Genomic DNA, 19,417 nt, shown 5'->3' on the forward strand with positions numbered 1-19,417 from the left:
TTATATATCTATTATAACATTTAGAAATGGCAATGGAAATGTGACAATGTAAAAGGGGTTTCTCATAGTGATGATTCTACAGAGAAATCTGCAGCTGTCCTCAGCTTTACGGTGGTTTGTAATGAGTTTCAGCTCATTGTTTAGCTGTCCAGTGGTAACTTCACTGTTTTGGTTCACTCTCACCGCTCTCATAGTGTCGTTTTCGGCAGCATATACCCAAAACTACCCACACTACACTACCTGTTCAGCACCAAACTGCAGACAGACACAGTTATGACTCATTTCCACTGTCTGGTTCGACTCGACTCGACTCAACTCACTTTTGGTTCCAGGTGCTTTTCTCTATTTCATTTTCACTGCTTATAGTACGTCCTCAATATAGGCGAGATTTTCAGCTAATCGCCATAGCAATCAACACGTGAAACTGACATGACATCATCTTTAACCCAACACTTGCGGAGTCCTTTCATCAGTAATGATGTCATCTTTGTCAATTTTACAGCATAGTGTATGTATAGGAGAAGTTGTCTTTCAGGGCCTTCTGCCAGAAATCTATTAGGTTTAGGCAACAAAACTACTTTGTTAAGTTTAGGAAAATATAGTAGTTTGGGTTAAAATAAACCCTTTCTGCAAAACTTCTCCCTTGTGCTAATGTACATAGGTTACGGTGTTTGCGGGGTGCCATTTTTTTTTTAAATATGGGGCAATTGAATAAAAAAAGTGTGTGTGTGTGTGTGTGTGTGTGTGTGTGTGTGTGTGTGTGTGTGTCGCTCTCTGTCAACATACAGAGAGGACAGATAAGCTTGCGCTTATGCGCTCTCAGGTACCGAAATTTGGCCCTGTGTGATTTAACGTGAATTTTACGTAGTATTGTTATTTTTACTACATTAAAACATCTGTTTTCAGTATGATTTATATTCTCCATCTTTTGAAGGTTTTCCAGTACTGTCTGAAATGTTATAGGCAGCAGAGGGACGTGTGTCAGAGCTCAGCTGAGACGGTATTTGTGATTACAGATCAGTCTACAGCTGCTACCAGCAAGAAATCTGTTGTCAGGTGAGGAAATTCCTTCCAGGGTGACATCATTATTTCCATTACTCCTGTAGAAACACACATTCCTGTCATCTCATACATACTCCTTTCTGCTTGTATTTACTACAAAACTGAGTGAGTGTGTGTGTGTGTTTGTGTAGAGTGTAACAATATACAAGGATTTATAGCTGCACTTCTAGCTATCGGCTGACTCAAAAATAAACAATGGTGAGGGACAGTTTGCTTGGCTGATGGCCATGTGTTGATGTCAGGCTGCATCTGACTCTGTGGTGGCATCATCATGATAAAGTGCAGCATTTGACCTGGACTTAGTTTATGTGACACTGACACAAGGCTTAAAAGTGACTGTGTGTGTGTGTGTGTGTGTGTGTGTGTGTGTGAGAGAGACAGCTCTGCACTTGTAAAAATATCCAGGACCTCAGGACTTCCAGAGAATGATGGCATTCATTATTTTTATCCTAAATTCAATAACATTTATTTTGTTTCTTTAACAGTTTCAAATTTTATTTCCAAAAGGCAGGCAGTTTGAAAAAAAGTATTGTTGGGGGGAAAATGCATAGTTTTTACATGACAAATAAAGACACACAGCACATACACAGATAATGTAGAAGGCTAAAGACTAGGGGAAGGCAATCCCAGCAGTTTCTGGAAGCCATTTCCTTACTTTGGTAAAGATGCCCTTCATGATAAGCGTCATACATACAGTATAGCAACAGATGATTACAGACAGACAGGAAAACAATGTTCCCCAGTACATATTTATCTTAAAGGAACAGTCTGACATGCTAAGAAATATGAATGTTTGGAGTCAAACTGAGAATGTGATGAAGAAGCGCAATATCAGTTTCATCTCTGAACACGCTGTGCAGAAATAGCTTTAAGTCTGGGACATGTTAAGACCTGGGCCCTGTTTGGCAAAAACATCTTGATGCTAACATGATCTCAAAATTAAGATAATTTTGGCCATCATCATTTTGGATCGTTTTAAAATGTTTGTAGATAATAAGTCCTGGCTTTGTGCAAAGACCGGAAACAGGGAGAAGCTACTAGCCTCACTCCATCAAAAATGAAAAAAAAAAAAAAAAAAAAACTAGATATGGACTGCATTTACATTGCATTTTTTTACATTATGAACATAGAAAAGTATAAACCACTCCAAAGCTGTCCTATTAACACATATTGTGAGTGATAATGCACAACAAGGTGCCCTACTTCAAGAACATAATGAATTGAGGCAAAGAAGCCCACAACCTAAAGTGGGGTACCGTTTCCTCAGCCAAGTCCATTTTTCTCTATATAGGTACCTCAGAGTCATTATACCATGGTCTCTAACAAGATAAAAACAGGCTTGTTTAAAAGTTATGTTTAAATTTTCATTTATTTTTAATGTTGTGATGTTGTGATGTTGTGATGTAGCATAAAGGATAAGTATTTTTGTCATAATTCCCTGCAGTACCTGTATACCTGTTGACAGTAAGCATTATGGGGGGTTTCCATTTTAAGATTATAACCACCACCAGCCAGCTAATCAGTATCTTCTGTGGCCATTATACATATCTTATTAGCTAGAAAACTAGTCATCAACACAATAGTCACCCGGATTTTGTTTTCACAAGTACATCTGAGATGTTGCATGCAGTCTCCAGGTCAGTTTGGCAGTTCTTCAGAAACCTTTCACATACAGTATGTGTCATAGCATAACTTGTTAATATATCGATTATAGTCGCTGTAATCACAAACAACCATATTCCGAAGTGTTGAACTGTTCCTTTAAACCACAAAAAAAGAAGAGAAAACAGGTTATCTACTTCCATAAAGCTGACTCCACTTGTACAGCTACTTTGGATTAATTATAATCACAGTATTAGCGTCACTTTCTTCATATGTTGAGAGGCTTTGTGAGCATTTTAATAGAAATGTGTTGAGGTGCAAAATAAAAAAAGCCAGCTTAAGGAAAATAGCTGTCCTGTAATGCAATTTCAGCACCAAATGGCTCGTTATATAAGAGCACGTTTTTACATTAAAGCATTGTTTATCATATGGCTTCAATACAAGTGGTCTATGCATACTGTATATATTAAAACATTTCTCAAAATCCTTCAAGAGATTACACAACCTGGATAGTTTTTAAAAAATCTCTGTATGCTAAAATATCCTCTGAAGTGCTCTTAAGTTCATACGCTCATCACAGACCAGATCTTTGGCTAACAGCTACTTGGCGTTTTTCTTTACAGCATTGGTTTTATATTTCTGACATTTAGTCGTTAAACCAGGTTGTGACTTCCACAGTGAAACGAAGCACATGATGTAACAAGATCTTTCATTTTTTGTTTAGATGCACTAACTACACCACCTCAACATAGTTGGCTGGGTAAAGCCCCTCACACCCGCCGTCCTTCATCCCCCGACACCAGCCCTGATCATCCTCATCCTCGATCTTCAAAAACTCCTCACCTGCCGGGAGACGGAATTAAAAATTAGGGTTAAAACTACTTATTTTCCCTCTCGATTAAACTGCAGATTATTATCTCAACTAATGGTTTGGTCTATAAAACAATAATATCAAAGTTTCCCAATGCTCAAGTCGATTCAAGTCTTCAGATTGCTTGTTTTGTCCTAAACCCAAAGATATTAAATATACCATTATAGTAGACAACTATTCACATTTTAGAAGTCATAACCAGTAAATTGTTGGCAAAAAAATACTTAAATTTTTAAATGATTATCAAAATAGTTACTTATTAATTTTCTGCTGATCAACTACTCGATTATTCCACTAATTGCTTCAGCGCCAAAAACACAGACAGTTGAATGGACAAAAAATACACAATTGAAATATAAATAGATAGTATGCCAATTTACAATAATTTTACACAATAATTCTTATTAGTGTTTATAATTTATGTGATACACAGTGCAGTTCAGTAAGTTTTTCAGGATGGTATGTGTGTGTTTACCTGCTTTAAATGACAGTTCATCTGTCTCCTGGCCAACATAATCATACAGAGCTCTTACCCTCACTCCTCCAATCATCACACTAGAGGAAGAGAAAGAGACAGAAAGAAAAAAGAAGAGACAAAGAGACAGATCTGATCAGCCGAACACCAACAGCTACACAGCATCAGATCACAGTAAAAACACAAATTTGCATAAAACAATTTGCTTTGGGATAGAGGTACTCACCTCCTCTCTATTGTTCCTTTCTTTTCTACTTCTTTCTTCCCTTTTTTGGTTTTCTTCTCGGGCATCCATTCCTAAAAAAAAACATTTGAACAAAATAATTACTAAACATTTAACCTCAGACCAAAAAACAGACTGCAAAGAATTGTAGTTTGCATCGATTTAGGTAATAGAAATGGTAGTAGATGGACAAAAACATAGGTACCTGAAAGTGAGGCCAGTCGGTGGGCATGCCGGGCCCGTAGGTGTTTTTCCACCAGCGAAGATCCTCATGCTCATCGATGGCCATCAGTGTGTTGTGGAGCTCATTGTACACGGCCCTCACACTAAATGAGTGGTGGAGAGTAAATAAGAGAACCTAAATTGAGATTGATACATATTTTAGCGGAGGCAAACCAATGCAAAGCTGCACTAGATATACTGATCCAAACATTACAGAGCTGTTACCCATTACCTAGTTCAAAAAACTTCAACTAACATTTCAACTGCTTCCAGCCTCTACACAGCAAGTGACAATTCAACTAATTCTTACTCTTTAACTGACGCTGTCATTGCTTACATATCATCTGACGCTTGAATTATAGACACTGCACACACTTCAACTATCTCTGGCGCTGAAATTTTACTCTTACTCTTTAAATCTAACTAAAACAGAAAGAGTCTCTATCTGTATGTCTGTCCTTTGATTTTCTTGACATTCGTTCATCTGATTGACTTCACGCTTGTCTGGTGTAATGCTGAGGATCCAAGGAAGTGCAATGTTGAGTGCAAACTCTTGAGCTCAACGAGACATATTTATATATATTTTTAGTAGTGCGTTTTGTACACACTATGTAGTGTATTGAGAGGGGACTCATATTAACTGTTACACCGCCAAACGGCATGCTGGGTAGCTACAGTTCGCTCTCTGTTGCTTGCTTCAGAAGGATACATTCAAGAATAGATGAAGAAAGAAATATTGTAGAAACCGGAGAAGTTACATTGTAGCAAACTCAAACATTTCAAGCATCAGCTATGTAACTTTTGGAATGAACGCTTTAGTTCCCGGAAATAGCCTGATCCCAAATAGCTAGCTGTTAGAAAATGACGCGTACCTAGCATTGCTAGGGGACACAACTTGGCAGGTGTATTGCTCAGGACCCAATGAAGCCCAGTGTTGAGTGTGAAGTTGTTGGGATGAGCGGTGCTCGAGAAAGCTGCAAGTAGCAATAGCAGAGGCCAAGCAATCAGCCTGTTCTGAACAGGCACATTCTGAACGGGCACTGCACTAGTTATTATCAAACCGCTTTTACTTCAGTAACACTGCAACTGCTTTTATAGCTTAGACACTGACTGACATTTCAGCTGCTTTTCACCGGTTTTCAGCTCTTGCTATACAACTGTTAGCTCTTTCAGCATTTGCATACAAACTTACAATTTAACTGTGGCCCACAGGGGTTAAACCTGCAAAATTTCCAATGTTACAATTCAACTTATTTTATCAGCTTTCCACTTTTACACTTCTACACACACTTCAAATCCTTTCAGGGCTTCCACTTAAACTTACATTTAAAGAGATTGGCATAAACCAGCAGCATTAGCTTAATCTAGTTTAAAAAAGAATGCTCCCCACTTTACACTGATTACTCTCTAATGGTGAATATGTTGACTTGCCAAACACAGGTGTTAAGTGAGCCAAAAAAAAATAAAAACAGAGTAAAGAAGCTGCAAGCCAATTTAAAATATGCTTCACATTTCTGCTGTCAGTTTGTCAACAATGTTATTTTCTATATTAAAACATCAGCCAATCAGCCTAAGACAGAAAAATTGTGACAATCTACTGTAAGGGATGCTCATAAGGTTTTACAATGCATCATAATCTGAGCATGATATAATCAATACAACATGCAGGAATGTGGTAGGATGAATATTTTATGGGGCAGCTGTATATTTAATAGCAGGGTATTCATTTTAATTTAACCTACTGATGTTCCTCTGATGCTTATATTGTAAACTTAGTGTATTGAAACGTCTAATTGGCACATAATCAACTTGCTCTGCCATTCAGGGCATTTTAAGCAAAGTGTTACCCAAAAATTAAGCAGATTAATAGAGTATATAATTTCTCTCATCTACCCTATACCCCCCCGTGGCCTCTGCATATTTCATAAAGTAATTAAGTTGCTGTCTTTGCTATTATTTCCTTTAATGGAGAACACTCATATGCCCTATGTAGTGGAACAACTTTTAATAAGGGCTCAATTACATACTTAGCATTAAATACACAGCTGTTTTACCACCACACATTGATCGTCATATTAGCACATACAGCAACTTACAACAACCTTACAACCAACATACACATGCAAAGCACTGTGGTTCACCTCTCGTTGTTGGTAATGTCCAGGTGTTTGTGGATGGAGAGGAAGGCCTGCTTGAGGAAGACAATCCTCTTGCGCTCCTCATCCTGCGATTGGTCAAAGATGGACTCCATCTCCTCCATGTAGCGTGGAGCGTAGCGGTTCACCTCCTCAAGGACTTTTTCATAGCGGGCCCGAACCTGTAAACATTTAGAAACACTTTTACACACTGCTCAGGGACTCATTGGCTCTCATTGTAACATAGTTATACCCAAACCCTAACCCGAGACAAAGGTTAAAATAAAACTAGACTAACTAAATTTGAATACAGGAGTTTGAAAAATCAAAACAACAAGCACCATATTATAAATAAAAGAACTAAAATAAAACAAAATTGTGCATGGATTGTCAATAATTTTGTTGTGATGCAGTTCTCTGTGTGGAAAACCTCCTCCCAACTCTTCCTAATCTTGGAAATTCACTTCAAATCTGAATTAAAATGTTCTACACAAACCACCATTTCCTCCCACTACACTGAATAGTTTGCATTCATTTCTGCTTGTTCTTCCCTGCCTTTTCAGAAATCCGAAAATGGTTTATTGCCAAGTAAGTAACACTTACAAGGAACATGCTTGAGCATTAATATGAAATTTTGTTGGCATTGCTTACGTTTCTTGGCGCCACAGACTTGGTCTGTGAAATAGCCTAAAACAGGCAGCGGGAAGGTGTGTTGCATCATTGCGAACTTGTGTGTGTGCAGATACAAACAACTAGGGGACTGTAAGAGAAATTGTGTTTGATCATACACATGTAATCATGTTAACTTTCCTTGTGTTTGATCATGCTAATTACTGATTGCATTGTTGGCCACCTGTATGTCATCAGAAGATCCTGAGCTCTCATGAGAACTTTGTCTTGAGAACAAAGGCATGCAAGATACTGACTAACTGATGGAACAGATCATCAAACCCCAATGAAAATGACAACACGTTGCTTACCTTCTCTGCCTCCTGTTGAGCCAGTTCTCTCTCCTCCTGGATCTTCTTCTGTTTGTCGATGGCGACATCCGGGTTCCCCTGAGCGTGTTCCTCTCTTTCCCTGGCTGCCTGCTCCTTACGGCTCACTTTGTGGTACGCCCTCCTGGCTTTATCCAGCTGTGGACAAACCAAAACACACCTTATTATCTACAGTTGTGGATGGATAAGGAAAATTCAAAGGAAGGTGTGTCTGTCTACATGTTTGAGTTTTTGTGACACCATCAACAATCTCATCCATTCAAAAGCAATTCAACCTGTAAAGATAATTTTGAAAACTGTGATGCAACTGGCTTTGAAAAGCATCTTGCTGATACCCAGAATACAATAATGGTGCATTAGTTCTCTGTGGTCTAAATATAGACTTGAGACTGAATTGAGGCCATTTACTTAATGAGTATCCATTTGTGATGTTGCAGTTGATTTTAGTATGTATGAAGTATTGATTCCCTAAGAAAATATGTAATTCATGCCCTCTTGTCCTTAGCTGCTCTCAAATCACAGAGAAGCACGGATTGTGAAACTACAGATATATTATTTCATCGTTACTTATTTAGACATGATTATTTAATGTAATCAAGATAAAGTTTTCAGGGACTTTAAGTATTTTATCTTCCAGATAGTGCTGTTATGTATAACGTATATATTTTAGTATACATAGTGTATTGTGTGTCAGTCATTTCATTTTTATTTTTGTCTTTTGTTCTAACAGTACTTCCGTCAAATTGATGCAAAACTAGGGGGCAATGTTTTCCCCCCTTTGGTCTCTGACTTCTTCTCAAAGAGAACACAGGACAATCTACAGAGCAGATATATATGCTGTAACAGACATAGGTAGGTAATTTAGATAGGTGCACTGCAGGTTTATTAGGAATTTACATCTTTAAATGTGACTCTGTCATCCAGAAGTGAAGCCTAAATTAATTTTTTTATATCACAATTTCAGACTAGAGCTTTAAATCATCAGTATAACACTGAACCTGGCTTTTGAATCTGAAAAATTCCGACCTTTTTAAGTCGTTTGGCCCACGGCTTCTGAGCACGCGTGAAGCCCGTCTCAATGTCCTGGGACTCCTTAAAGCCTCCAAATAACTTCTTGTGGAAGGTGTCCTTCTGCCAGGTCCTGACCCGGTCGCCATCCTCCGACACCAAGGAGCGACAGATGGAGGCGTGTAAGGAGGCCAGCCGGTCAGCGGAGGACAGAAAACACTGCCAAGCCTTCAGAAGAGATCCATATAAAGGACCTGAGAGAGGAGGATGGAGACCAGGGAATCACAAATTACTAAATGTTCTTTGTACTTTAGAAACAATTCGGCCAATATTTACATTTACAACAAATCAAAACTAGAAGGTATCTATTACCATCTCTCATCATATTATATGATCACATTTTACATGCTGTGTAGACAAAATCTGGGGTTGCAGCTACAGTACTTACTGGAGTCCACTACTGGCTTCCACTTGTTGCTCCATTCACTGAGCTGCTGGGCATACTGCCTCTCCACGCGAGCTCTCTCTTGGAAACATGCCACTATGTCATTACAGGCCTGGAAGGCATCTTCTGTTCGCTTCACAGTGGGCTGATAGTTCCCAGGCTGCCAGGACACAAAGAGAGAGGAAGATCTACTGTTCACACAAAATAAACAGCGAGATTAAATGGACTTAGTGCTTTAAACCCTGATATTAATATCCAACAGCATAATCATTTTGGGGGGGATTGAAAAAGCCAAAAGATGTTTTGCCAATATTCAAAACAGTCTTTAAGTTTTTCTTTGTAGTTTTACCTTTTAAATGTAAATGCCAGTGAATACAAAATTGTACATCTGCTCACAGTTTAATCCTGGCATAGTGGCAACAGCATGTAGACAATAAACCGATTCAGACAAATTAATTTAGAAACACTGAAACTGTTCAAGCCAGTATGACTCCTCTACTCTTACAACTACTACTACTACTGCTACTTATACTACTACTACTGCCACGTATACTGTTAACATTAATGTCAGAACTGTGACTACTATTTTTACTTCTACTAATAATAGTATTATTGAAATAAAGTACTACATGTACTGCTACTACAACCACAACTGCCACCACTACTACAAGTACTATAAAATCCTTTATTGCTATCATTAGTTGCAGTAGTCCTTTTATTATGATTTCTAATTTAATTAAATTTATACATTTATATATTTATAGTGTCAAATCATAACAGACATTATCTCTGGACACTTTACAGATAGAATAGGTCTAGACCACACTCTATAATTTACAGAAACCTAACAATTACCCCAAGAGCATGCATTTGGTGTGACGGCGGCGAGGAGAACTTCCTTTTAACAGGCAGAAACCTCAGACAGAACCTGTATAGAATTGGCCAAGCACAGAGTCTTGAGGAACACCATGGCACATCTCGTTTGTGTGATCCATACAAAAACTGAAGTGCAAAAATTAAATTTTCCGTTTTATGTGCCAGGTGCAGTAACTTTCTGTAGTCCCTTCTAGAAGTCTGGCAACGGTTCTGTTTCCAGTCTTTATGCTAAGCTAAGCTGACAGGCTGTCGGCTCCAGCTACATATTTACTATTCAGATGTGAGAGTGATATTGATCTTCTCATTAAACACTCAGCAAGAAACTGAATAAGCGTATTTCGTGAAAAGTTGAGCTATTCCTTTAATGATTGCTCTGTTCCATTTAGGTGTCCCAGTCAGTCGTGCCAGTTAAACAGCATGTACAAATCCTTGAACTGGAACCGGCACAGCTAAATGGTATTATTATTATTGAACATAAAACAGTCCCTATTGGTCTGTATCACATTCTATGGTCAGTCAGTCTTAACAAGGTCCAGCCTGCATTCTCATCTCCTTTAACAGCTGTGACATTGCTGCAGCCATCTAAGGTCAACCCCACGTGCCACAAGTGACACTTTACAGGCATTAGGTTTCCCGTGGTAAACTGTAAAGCTGGCAGCAGCGTAGGGTGTGGTCAATGGACATGAGGATGAGGCCTGGCCATAAAAAGACAGACAGAGAGGGAGGACAAGATGGCAGCAGAAGGCAAGGCCCTGAGAGTAATAACACATCTGAAGCAAATGTGTTGTTTGTGGATGTGGTATTTGGAAATCTCTCTGCAATTTTCCTGGCAGCTGCCATCAGCTTCTACTCAGCACTCACTCCTCTCTTTTTCACTTTCTGTCAGACCCTATCTGTTTGTCACTGACACATATAGGCAGCTGGTTGAAAGTTTCTGCACACCATATATGTTGTCATATTGTGTTAAGTCATCTGAGGCAATGCATTCATTGTAAATACCATTAGATTAATGTATAATAAGTAAGCAGAACTTTCTCATGGCAGATGATTACCACTTGTCAAACAGGTGTATAAGTGATGCAAACACCCTCTGCATGCTTTTCATATACACTATACACACTCAGTGTACAGCTTTTCTCAGTTCCTTGATGCTTTTTGATATTGTAAGCCACAATGCTCTTACTTCTCTTTTTTCTTTTCTTTGGCAAAATTCTCTGCAAGATGATATTTCCCTCTTCAGAGTTGCTCACTCTCAACTACGTGCAGACCGTTTGTCAGAGTATGCAACCAAAGACCTAAATCTTCATTTTTTTCTACACTAGTTGTGTTTTTCACAACTAATTGACAAGGTCTTCGATCCTAATGGGACTCTTAATTAGTCGTTAATTAAATGGTGCATCGGAAAGGTCAAGCAGTTAAGTCTCTATGTCAAAGCATGTCTGTAATGCTAGCAGACAGTAGTTTTTTGCTACAGGTAGCTTTAGATAGATGAATCAATATGTAGGACATCTGCAATAAAATATATAGTTTAACATTTCTTAATTCAATATGGCATGTTTTCAATTTTTAGCTACTTGTGTTTCTGTTTTGTTGTAAATGCATTGCTAAGGTATGTGATAGTGTATTTCCTATATGAATAATTTTTGTGTCCATTCACTTTAAAAGAAATATTTTTGCTTTCATTTGCTACCTGGTGTGTCACCTGGTCGTCAAGTAATTTAAAATACTTAGTTAGAATACAGCATGTATGAAAACCTGCACCTACGGCTGTAAAAGTGATTAATTTCCATACTAACTAACTCTTTTACTCTAATCAGAATCAATTGGAGTACTTCTCATCAATTACCCCCGTTTCTCTCTCTCTCCTTCTTCCTTACTTTCTTTCTTTCTTTCTGCCTCTGTTGTGGTTTGTACTGACTCTCCTCACTCGTCTGAGAATTAAATAGAAACAGCTGAGGAATCCAGTTTGAGGCCAACGGCAACGCTGCAGAGACCCAGTTGGCCAATCTCTGAGGCAGATGCAAATCCTCTACTAGAGAATCTGTCCAAGCAACAAAACGCAGTATCAAAGAAAATGGCCACGGTCCTCCACTGAAAAATCACATTTCACAAATATAATGGATCCTATCCAGAGTATAAAGTGTGTCAGTGCACAGAAAGAGGGGTGAGAACCACAAGCAGAATAGAGTACAGCATCAGCAACAGTATCAAGCTACTAATGGTTGCACTAAAACTATTGATATTGTCTAGCAGTAGTAGCAGTAATAGCATAAGTGGTTGTAGAAACAATAGCAGCAGTGATTTAGTATGAGTTGTAGCAGCATAGTAGTAGTAGTATTACAATAATGGAAGTAAAAATAGCAGAAATAAAATATTTTTTAGATTTATATCTATGTCATCCCAAAGTGCTTTTAGGCCAAATATAGATCAATACAAAACAAAACGTATCCATTTCATGAGACGCTTCAAAGCGTTCAACAACAGAACATTTAAAGAACAGACAGAAATTTTTGTCTTAAAAAAAATGAAGAGGCTAATTAGTCCAGTCAAACATTTACAGAGTCTAAGTCAAAGATTTAAAAAATCAACAACCCAAACAGCAAAATGACATGTTTATAGACACACAACATGAGAGTCTGACCACGCCGGGGTTCACAGAATGTCTCTATATAATCAGTAGTGAGTAAAGAGGACAGTAGTAGTGTAATATGGGCCCAGGGCTGAGTCAGAGGCGTCACTGCAGCATGTGTATTAGTATGAATAGTACACTTGTATACTCTATAGAATGCACCGTGATTGCAAATATCTTTAAGTGGTGGTGACTTTGCAAATCCAAAACAAAAGAGCTTAAGTTGCAGTATAATGACAGACGGCCCTTGAGCACGGCGGCAGGATGACACAGACAAGAACTGGCCTGGAAACACATCCAACACAACAGGAGGCTGCCAAAATTACAGGAGGGGAGAGATGAAAGTGGTACAGCACATCGAGGCCAGGAGACAAAGGGAGACATAGTCAATTTTAAAGCGGTAGCACACTCAAATTAGATCATCGGGCACTTTGAATGTTAGAAGTGTTTACAGTTTTAAAACATCGTGACAAAACACAACTGTGTCCTGTAAACAGAGCGGAGAGCATGGATGCATTACAATAACTGGATACAGTGTTCGAGGCGGAACCCTGTTCATTCCTATCAGAGTTCAATGGTGCATGAAGCCAAAAAAGTATAACTTCTGCAAATAAAAAGACCTGGATGATCTATAGCGGTCCGCTAACTTGAATGGGGATTAAATGGTTTAATTGCACGGCTCTTCCAGACTTTCCAAATGTTATTGGACCAATGGATCAAATTCTGATAGTGAAGTCATTTCGCGGGGGTTGTGACGTTTAAAAAAGCTATCCACTGATCTACAGATGCCTCCTTTGCTATGTAAGTCTATGGTGAAAACTTGTTTTGGGCCAGAGGACATCACGTGACAGACACGGAAGTTGTAATTCCACTGTTTGGCCGCTATGTCAAATTGGCTTCAAAGCCTTCCTAGGAGCCTGTCCTGAGGAGTTTGTTACAGGTGCTCAATTGGATTAAATAAGATTTAGGCAATTTAGAACTACAAAGATTATTTATCACAACCATTTCTTAAAATGTATGCTAAACTTTACTGTCAGTGTAATTCATCATGTGTTATTATGTAGTAATAACACATGAGTCTGAAAGCATTACTGGTGATAACACTGTGGGAATTATTGTTTATTGATGAAAAGTGATATATGCATGCACTATTTATTTACTGTGTCACCTATTTATTTTATACTGATTCATTTTCACCTCTTTTCTTTTATTGTGTCCCTTTAAACGGGTTTGTTTGAGTTTTTCCTTATCCGAAGGGAGATTTGAAAAGAACAGAGGGTGTCGTATGCGGTACAGATTGTAAAGCACCCAATTTGTGATATTGGGCTATACAAACAAAATTGACTTGACTTGAACTTGGTACTGGTTTTGCACTCAGCAGTCTTTGTTCTGCAAGTAAAGTTCACCATGTGTGTCACTTACTACATTCTTAAAACTGTGGTATCTTGTATTGACTGTTGCTTTATACAACATGGTTGAGATCTTATTTAAGAGAATAGTTCAACATTTTGGGAAATAGGCTTATATGCTTTATTGCGAGAATTAGATGAGTAGATCAGTACCAATCACAGACTAAAAACAGAGGAAACAGCTAGCCTTGCTCTATCTAAAGGTAACAATTCCACCTACCAGCACATTTGAAATCTCACTAATCAACATTTGACTTCAGCAAAGACTTCAGGAAGTCATCAAACGTTTACTTCAAGTCACTTTGGACAAATTAATGTAATACCAGAAAAAAGATGAAAGATCTCTCATCTCTGTATAGGATGTGACCACTTTTCCTTATCCAGCAGAAGACACAACAAATAAAAACATCATGCAGCAGTGTGCTTTACCAGAACAATGATGTTGCAGAGAGCAGTGAAAATGGAAAAAACGTGTCCTGGATCCCCAGAGACATGACCTCTGTACTACACAGTCTACTTTGTCGAGCAAACACAGACAATCAAATACCTAATGAGCTGAGCACTATCACAAAAACCTTCCTGGAGCGCAGTTAACCCAAGCAAGGCAATTCCGACTGTACAATGGTTCCTATTCACATTTAAAAATGAAAGCACAGCCTTGTTCACACTGATACGTAGCCTGAACGACAAAACAGTTTAGTCTGGTTTGACAGGAAGGTCATTGAGACTTGCAGGGGAAAAGCTATTTTGTGGATCTGTCTTTTTCTCTCTCTCGGAAGACAAACAGACAAAGACACACACAAGATACACTCAGTCTTACCATCCAGAAGCTGCGACTGCAGGCATCTTCAATGCTGTTTTCTGATGGTAGCGTTGACATCCTGTTTTCTGAGAGAGTAAAGAGTATATGATTAGTTTAGATTATCTCGCATTTAATCTGACCATTCTTTAATCGGCTTCTACGTCTAGGTAACAAAGGCTTACCTACATTTTTATAACAGTTTTATAATTCAGTTCAAAACCACCAGCAAAAATCCCTCCACATGAAATCAGTGGAGAACCACATATCCATTCGGAAATCATGTCCTCTCAACCTTTTCTCTCCCTGTCAGATGAACACCCAAGTATTAATGAAAAACGTGGATAACAGAGGCTGTTACAATATTTATTCGGTTGCAGAAGTACCTCCTGGGGTACAGATACCTCTGGTTGGGAATCATTGCTCTAATGTACATAATTTCAATTCCAGGGTCTATGATATGAGAGCATTTGATATCCCCCTCAGATAAATGACTGATGACAGCAGGTGTAACGTGTCAGAGACTGAATCGTATAATGGAGGCACTGTAAGCCCATTGAAGAGTTGTAGTTGCCGTTGGAAGTTGACGTGTAAAGTAAGTTTGAAGCCATGAAGTGTACAGTGAATCGGGCAGCATCTCACATGCCGTAACAACATCAGTTAGCATGGATAACCCTCTCCCAGCAATCCCAGCTTTGAAACATGAGCTATCCTAAAATGAACAGGGTATAAAGGTCAACACATCCCATCATTCGCGCTCACTCACAAAAGAAACACGGGCACACTATGCAATACGTAAGAAGTTCTGTCTGATGTTACTTTATGCTTTTCTGGTTCCACTTCCAAAAAAGAAACTTTTCCAGTTAAATATTTAAGCACACATCAGTTTTCCCTTCTGGTGTTTTAAACCGTTGATGCACCCGGAGCAGAACTCCATCCAGATACAGCCTTCATGTCTTCCCTGCTTTTCCTCCCTGCAGCCATCTTTCCCCATGGCTCTGTTAGGCACAAAATTAGATTCAATGATTTTCCTCCACATCCTGCTGTTCACGGGGCATCATCACATGCTCCACTAAGAGCATAATGCCATGCCTCTCCCTGCCTGAATCTTCCTCAGCTTGCTTCTGTTGTGTCTTTGCCGCTGAGGTCTCATAGATTACACAACCCTGAGTTCTGCAGGAGGTTAGAAAACTAATGAATTGCCTCCCTCTTAACCCTTGACCTGGACTTCCTGTCCCCTTGCGGGCTGGATCTCTTCTGGGTATGACTGTCCGTGTTTTCAGAGGACCGTGGGGGTGGGGGAGCTCTGCTGTCTCTGCCTATCAAAAACTAGACACAAGCAAACTACTTGTGTAAATTCAATCCCAACTGTAGCCTATATAAGATTTACCCTGTTAAGTACACAAACAAGTAACAGTCTTGGCTGACTTGCATGCCTTTCAGATATAATTTCATACTCATTACAAGCATTAGGATATGTCTATGTGCAAAAGAAAGCGTGCTGTGCAACTCCACATCTACTGGAATCAATTCAATGTCACCATAGGCCTTTCAAATATTATTTCATAGACGTTATAATCAATTTAAACATACTCTAAAGGGCTGGGATAGGCTCCGGTTTTGTTGTATCCTAAAAATGTAAATAACCTTAGTCTGACAAATAGATATAAAGTGAAACAAATTGAAGTTAGAAAAGCCTGCTTGGAACTTCCAACTGGCTTTCTGATATTTGAGAGATATATGTCACCATATTCCTAACTTGCTGACTTTCACAGCTACAACAGTTAAAAGCAAGTGGTAAAATATGTATTATGTACTTGCATTTGCCTACTACTTCACTGTCCTGTAAGTTCAACTCAGAGTATACTGCATAACTTACCACCTACCAGCACAGATCTAATTCCACCATGGGTCCTCCAGACTTTTTATAGTCTCTTGGCAGGTCGGGCAGGAAATTTGTTCCCCAGTTTTTAGAAGTCCTGAAGTGATCCAGTAACTTCTGTTAACCCAGTCCTCTCAGTATCTAAAACTCTAACTTCACATGTTCAAAACTTACAACTTACTAAAACTAAATGTCATTTGAGTTATAAGAGCCCATCTGGAGCTTCCAACCAACCAACCAACCAACTCTTTCACCCCTGGATACTGCACCCACTATGGCACACACTCACTCCTCCCCCTGTCCCTGTTTCATCTGTCAGCTGTAACTCACCACACACACATTGCATAGAGGAAATATATAGTAACAACTGAACACACGAGGCAGAAATAGGAGCTCAATCACTCCATCAGATCTCTCTGAAATGCAAGTATACAGCCATGGAAGGCTAACAAGCCGCTCACCATTGCTTACCTCTCTAAATGTTGGGGCCCTTTCTGTTTCAACCCCCTTTTCCTTATTTTGTTTGGCAGCTTTTTTTCACCCAGTTCAATCTTTGTGCAGACTCTGAGGCTCTTTCTTTTTCTCCGTCTTGTCTTCTTTATACTTCTACTCGTCTTCTCCAACTTTGATTTTCCACTCGTTCTGAACAGTGCTGCTCCTGCTCTTCCCCTTTCTTTGGCCCACTGTTGTGTCAGATGAGTTGGCTTCTTTCTTTTTTTTCCTCCTCTTCCCTCCTTCTCCTCCCTCACACCCTCCCTTCCTCTCTCCTGGTCTCTCTCTCTAAAACAGCTGCAGGAAACGTATTCTCTTGTTCTTTGTATTTCACCACTTGTTGAAGATCGGCTATCTTTTTCTCTATCATTCACTCGCTTCACCTCCCTCGGAGTAGTCTTAATGAAGTGTCCTATAGTGTGTTTTTTGGGGGGTTGTTTATGTGTGTGTGCGTCTACAGTAAGTGAGTCAGACAATGAGTGAGTCACCCAGCCTGAATCTGTGTATATATGTGTGTGTGTGTGTGTGTGTGTGTGTGTGTGTGTGTGTGTGTGTGTGTGTGTGTGTGTGTGTGTGTGTGTGTGTGAATTGGCCTATTAACTATGTTTTACTATTTTACAAAGAAGTGCAAAGCAGCATGACCAGATTAAGAAAACTCCATCCCCTCATGCTTGTCTTTATACCCCCTCTTCCTCCCCTCAACACTCCCTCGGGATAGTTTGGTAGGCCTGCCTCCACAGCTGGAGGACACATCCGGTGTGTGTGTGTGTGTGTGTGCGTGTGTGTGTGTGTGTGTGTGTGTGTGTGTGTGTGTGTGTGTGTGTGTGTGTGTGTGTGTGTGTGTGTGTGTGTGTGTGTGTGTGTAAATCAGAGATTCTTTGAAGTCAGAGACCCCTGAGGAAGAATTGTTCACACTTAGATATGCCGCTCTTGCTTCATGCTTTGCTGAACTTGTGAAACTTTGCTTTGCCAGAACATGCCATGTAAATAACTAGACAGCTGTTATACGTTGCAAAGTTTACGCCCAGCTGCAACCTGCAAGAAGTAATCCTGTGTTAGTAATCCTATAATCAAATCTGTAAGGATACGAGGCCGATATCATGACAACACTGTGGAATCCTGTGATTAAAATGATAATAGCCATAAGAGGCAGAAAAAGTCAACAAGTGGAATAAGGTCGCTGTAAAGTAATGTTTATGTAGATTCACCATGCAGTGACACAGTGCAAATCCCTATAGGAAAGTTAGAGGAATAGTAGAATGATTCTAACTCCAGCTCGATTCACGATTTACCTTAAAGGTGTCCATTATTCATATCATACTACAAAAGTACAAAACGTACACTTAAAATACTGTTGATTATAAATATGTGGGAAAGCGTACTCAAGTACATTTACCTTGTTTACTTTGATGTGAATGAAATATTAGTTTAAGAAGTGTTTTTGAAAAGGCATATCGTAGGCCACCCACTAGGGTCAAACTGATGCAAAATAAAATTGTCTCACCTCTAACACCTGCACCTTTGTACTACATCTGTAAAGACTGAGTCAATGCAAAACCATATAAATGGTGAGTCAAAAATGGAACTATATAAGTGAACTCACCATTGTCAGCTTTGATATTTTGTTTAGTAAGGTCATGTTATATCAACTGATCACTTTGAAACAGAGTTTCAGTCAGTACAGCTCTGCTTTCAAATACTGTGGCAGATTCTATGCCCCATATTTAAAGCCAGCAGCATACTTTATTGATATTTGGCTGTGTTTAATGAGGCATTGATACATCTTGCATCGAAACATCAGCTTTGAAAGGGCAATACTCAGTAAAGTCGTCTGTTTCAGGTCTAGCATCACTAATCATGTTGTAGGCTAATAGGGTTCATCTAATATCTACACTTCTGCGTAACTGTATGTGAGTTTTATTTTGAAATGTATACCGGAAGTGCCTTGCCCCCTCGTGGTCACAGTGAGTAACTGCAGCTTTTTAAGTAAATATCTGTAGTTACGCCCTGTGGCCACTAGAGGGCTGAAATACATGATAGCAAATTACACTGCTTTTATTTTTCTTTTACAGTTTTAGTCACTTGGTGTTTCTTCCCTCTGGTGGCCACAGTGCGTAACTACATGCCGATTGTAAATGTTTTATTTTGAAAGTATCTTTCGGAAGTACTACTATTTTGTGTGCATTTGGTTTGACTTTACTGGTAGAGTACAGTTGCAGTTCGTCATTGTAACCAAAGGAGGGCAGACATACTCGTGATTCTAAATAATAACAGTATACAACACACAGG

The 19,417-nt window shown here is 39.1% G+C and overlaps 1 protein-coding gene across 4 annotated transcripts; it reads right to left on the minus strand.

The window, feature by feature from the left end:
* Window positions 1–1,532: 1,532 nt before the first annotated feature.
* On the minus strand, window positions 1,533–17,630 carry si:ch211-51c14.1 (protein kinase C and casein kinase substrate in neurons protein 3). Of its 4 annotated transcripts, none has more exons than XM_031319033.2 (10): window positions 17,108–17,630; window positions 14,776–14,843; window positions 9,045–9,201; window positions 8,615–8,850; window positions 7,571–7,726; window positions 6,597–6,772; window positions 4,439–4,559; window positions 4,237–4,307; window positions 4,011–4,090; window positions 1,533–3,507 (listed from the first exon to the last, which is right to left on the minus strand). In XM_031319033.2, exons 2-10 carry the CDS (start codon window positions 14,833–14,835, stop codon window positions 3,398–3,400), a joined length of 1,167 nt encoding a protein of 388 aa, XP_031174893.1. In that variant the 5' UTR covers window positions 14,836–14,843; window positions 17,108–17,630; the 3' UTR covers window positions 1,533–3,397. The 4 variants fall into 4 exon arrangements, with proteins under 4 accessions (XP_031174893.1, XP_031174894.1, XP_035852891.1 ...); XM_031319034.2 differs by lacking the exon at window positions 17,108–17,630 and adding an exon at window positions 16,634–16,955; XM_035996998.1 differs by lacking the exon at window positions 17,108–17,630 and adding an exon at window positions 16,633–16,955 and having other exon boundaries at window positions 14,776–14,847.
* Window positions 17,631–19,417: the final 1,787 nt, after the last annotated feature.

This window comes from Sander lucioperca, chromosome 21 (assembly GCF_008315115.2).
Source record: "Sander lucioperca isolate FBNREF2018 chromosome 21, SLUC_FBN_1.2, whole genome shotgun sequence".
Lineage (NCBI taxonomy): Eukaryota > Metazoa > Chordata > Actinopteri > Perciformes > Percidae > Sander > Sander lucioperca.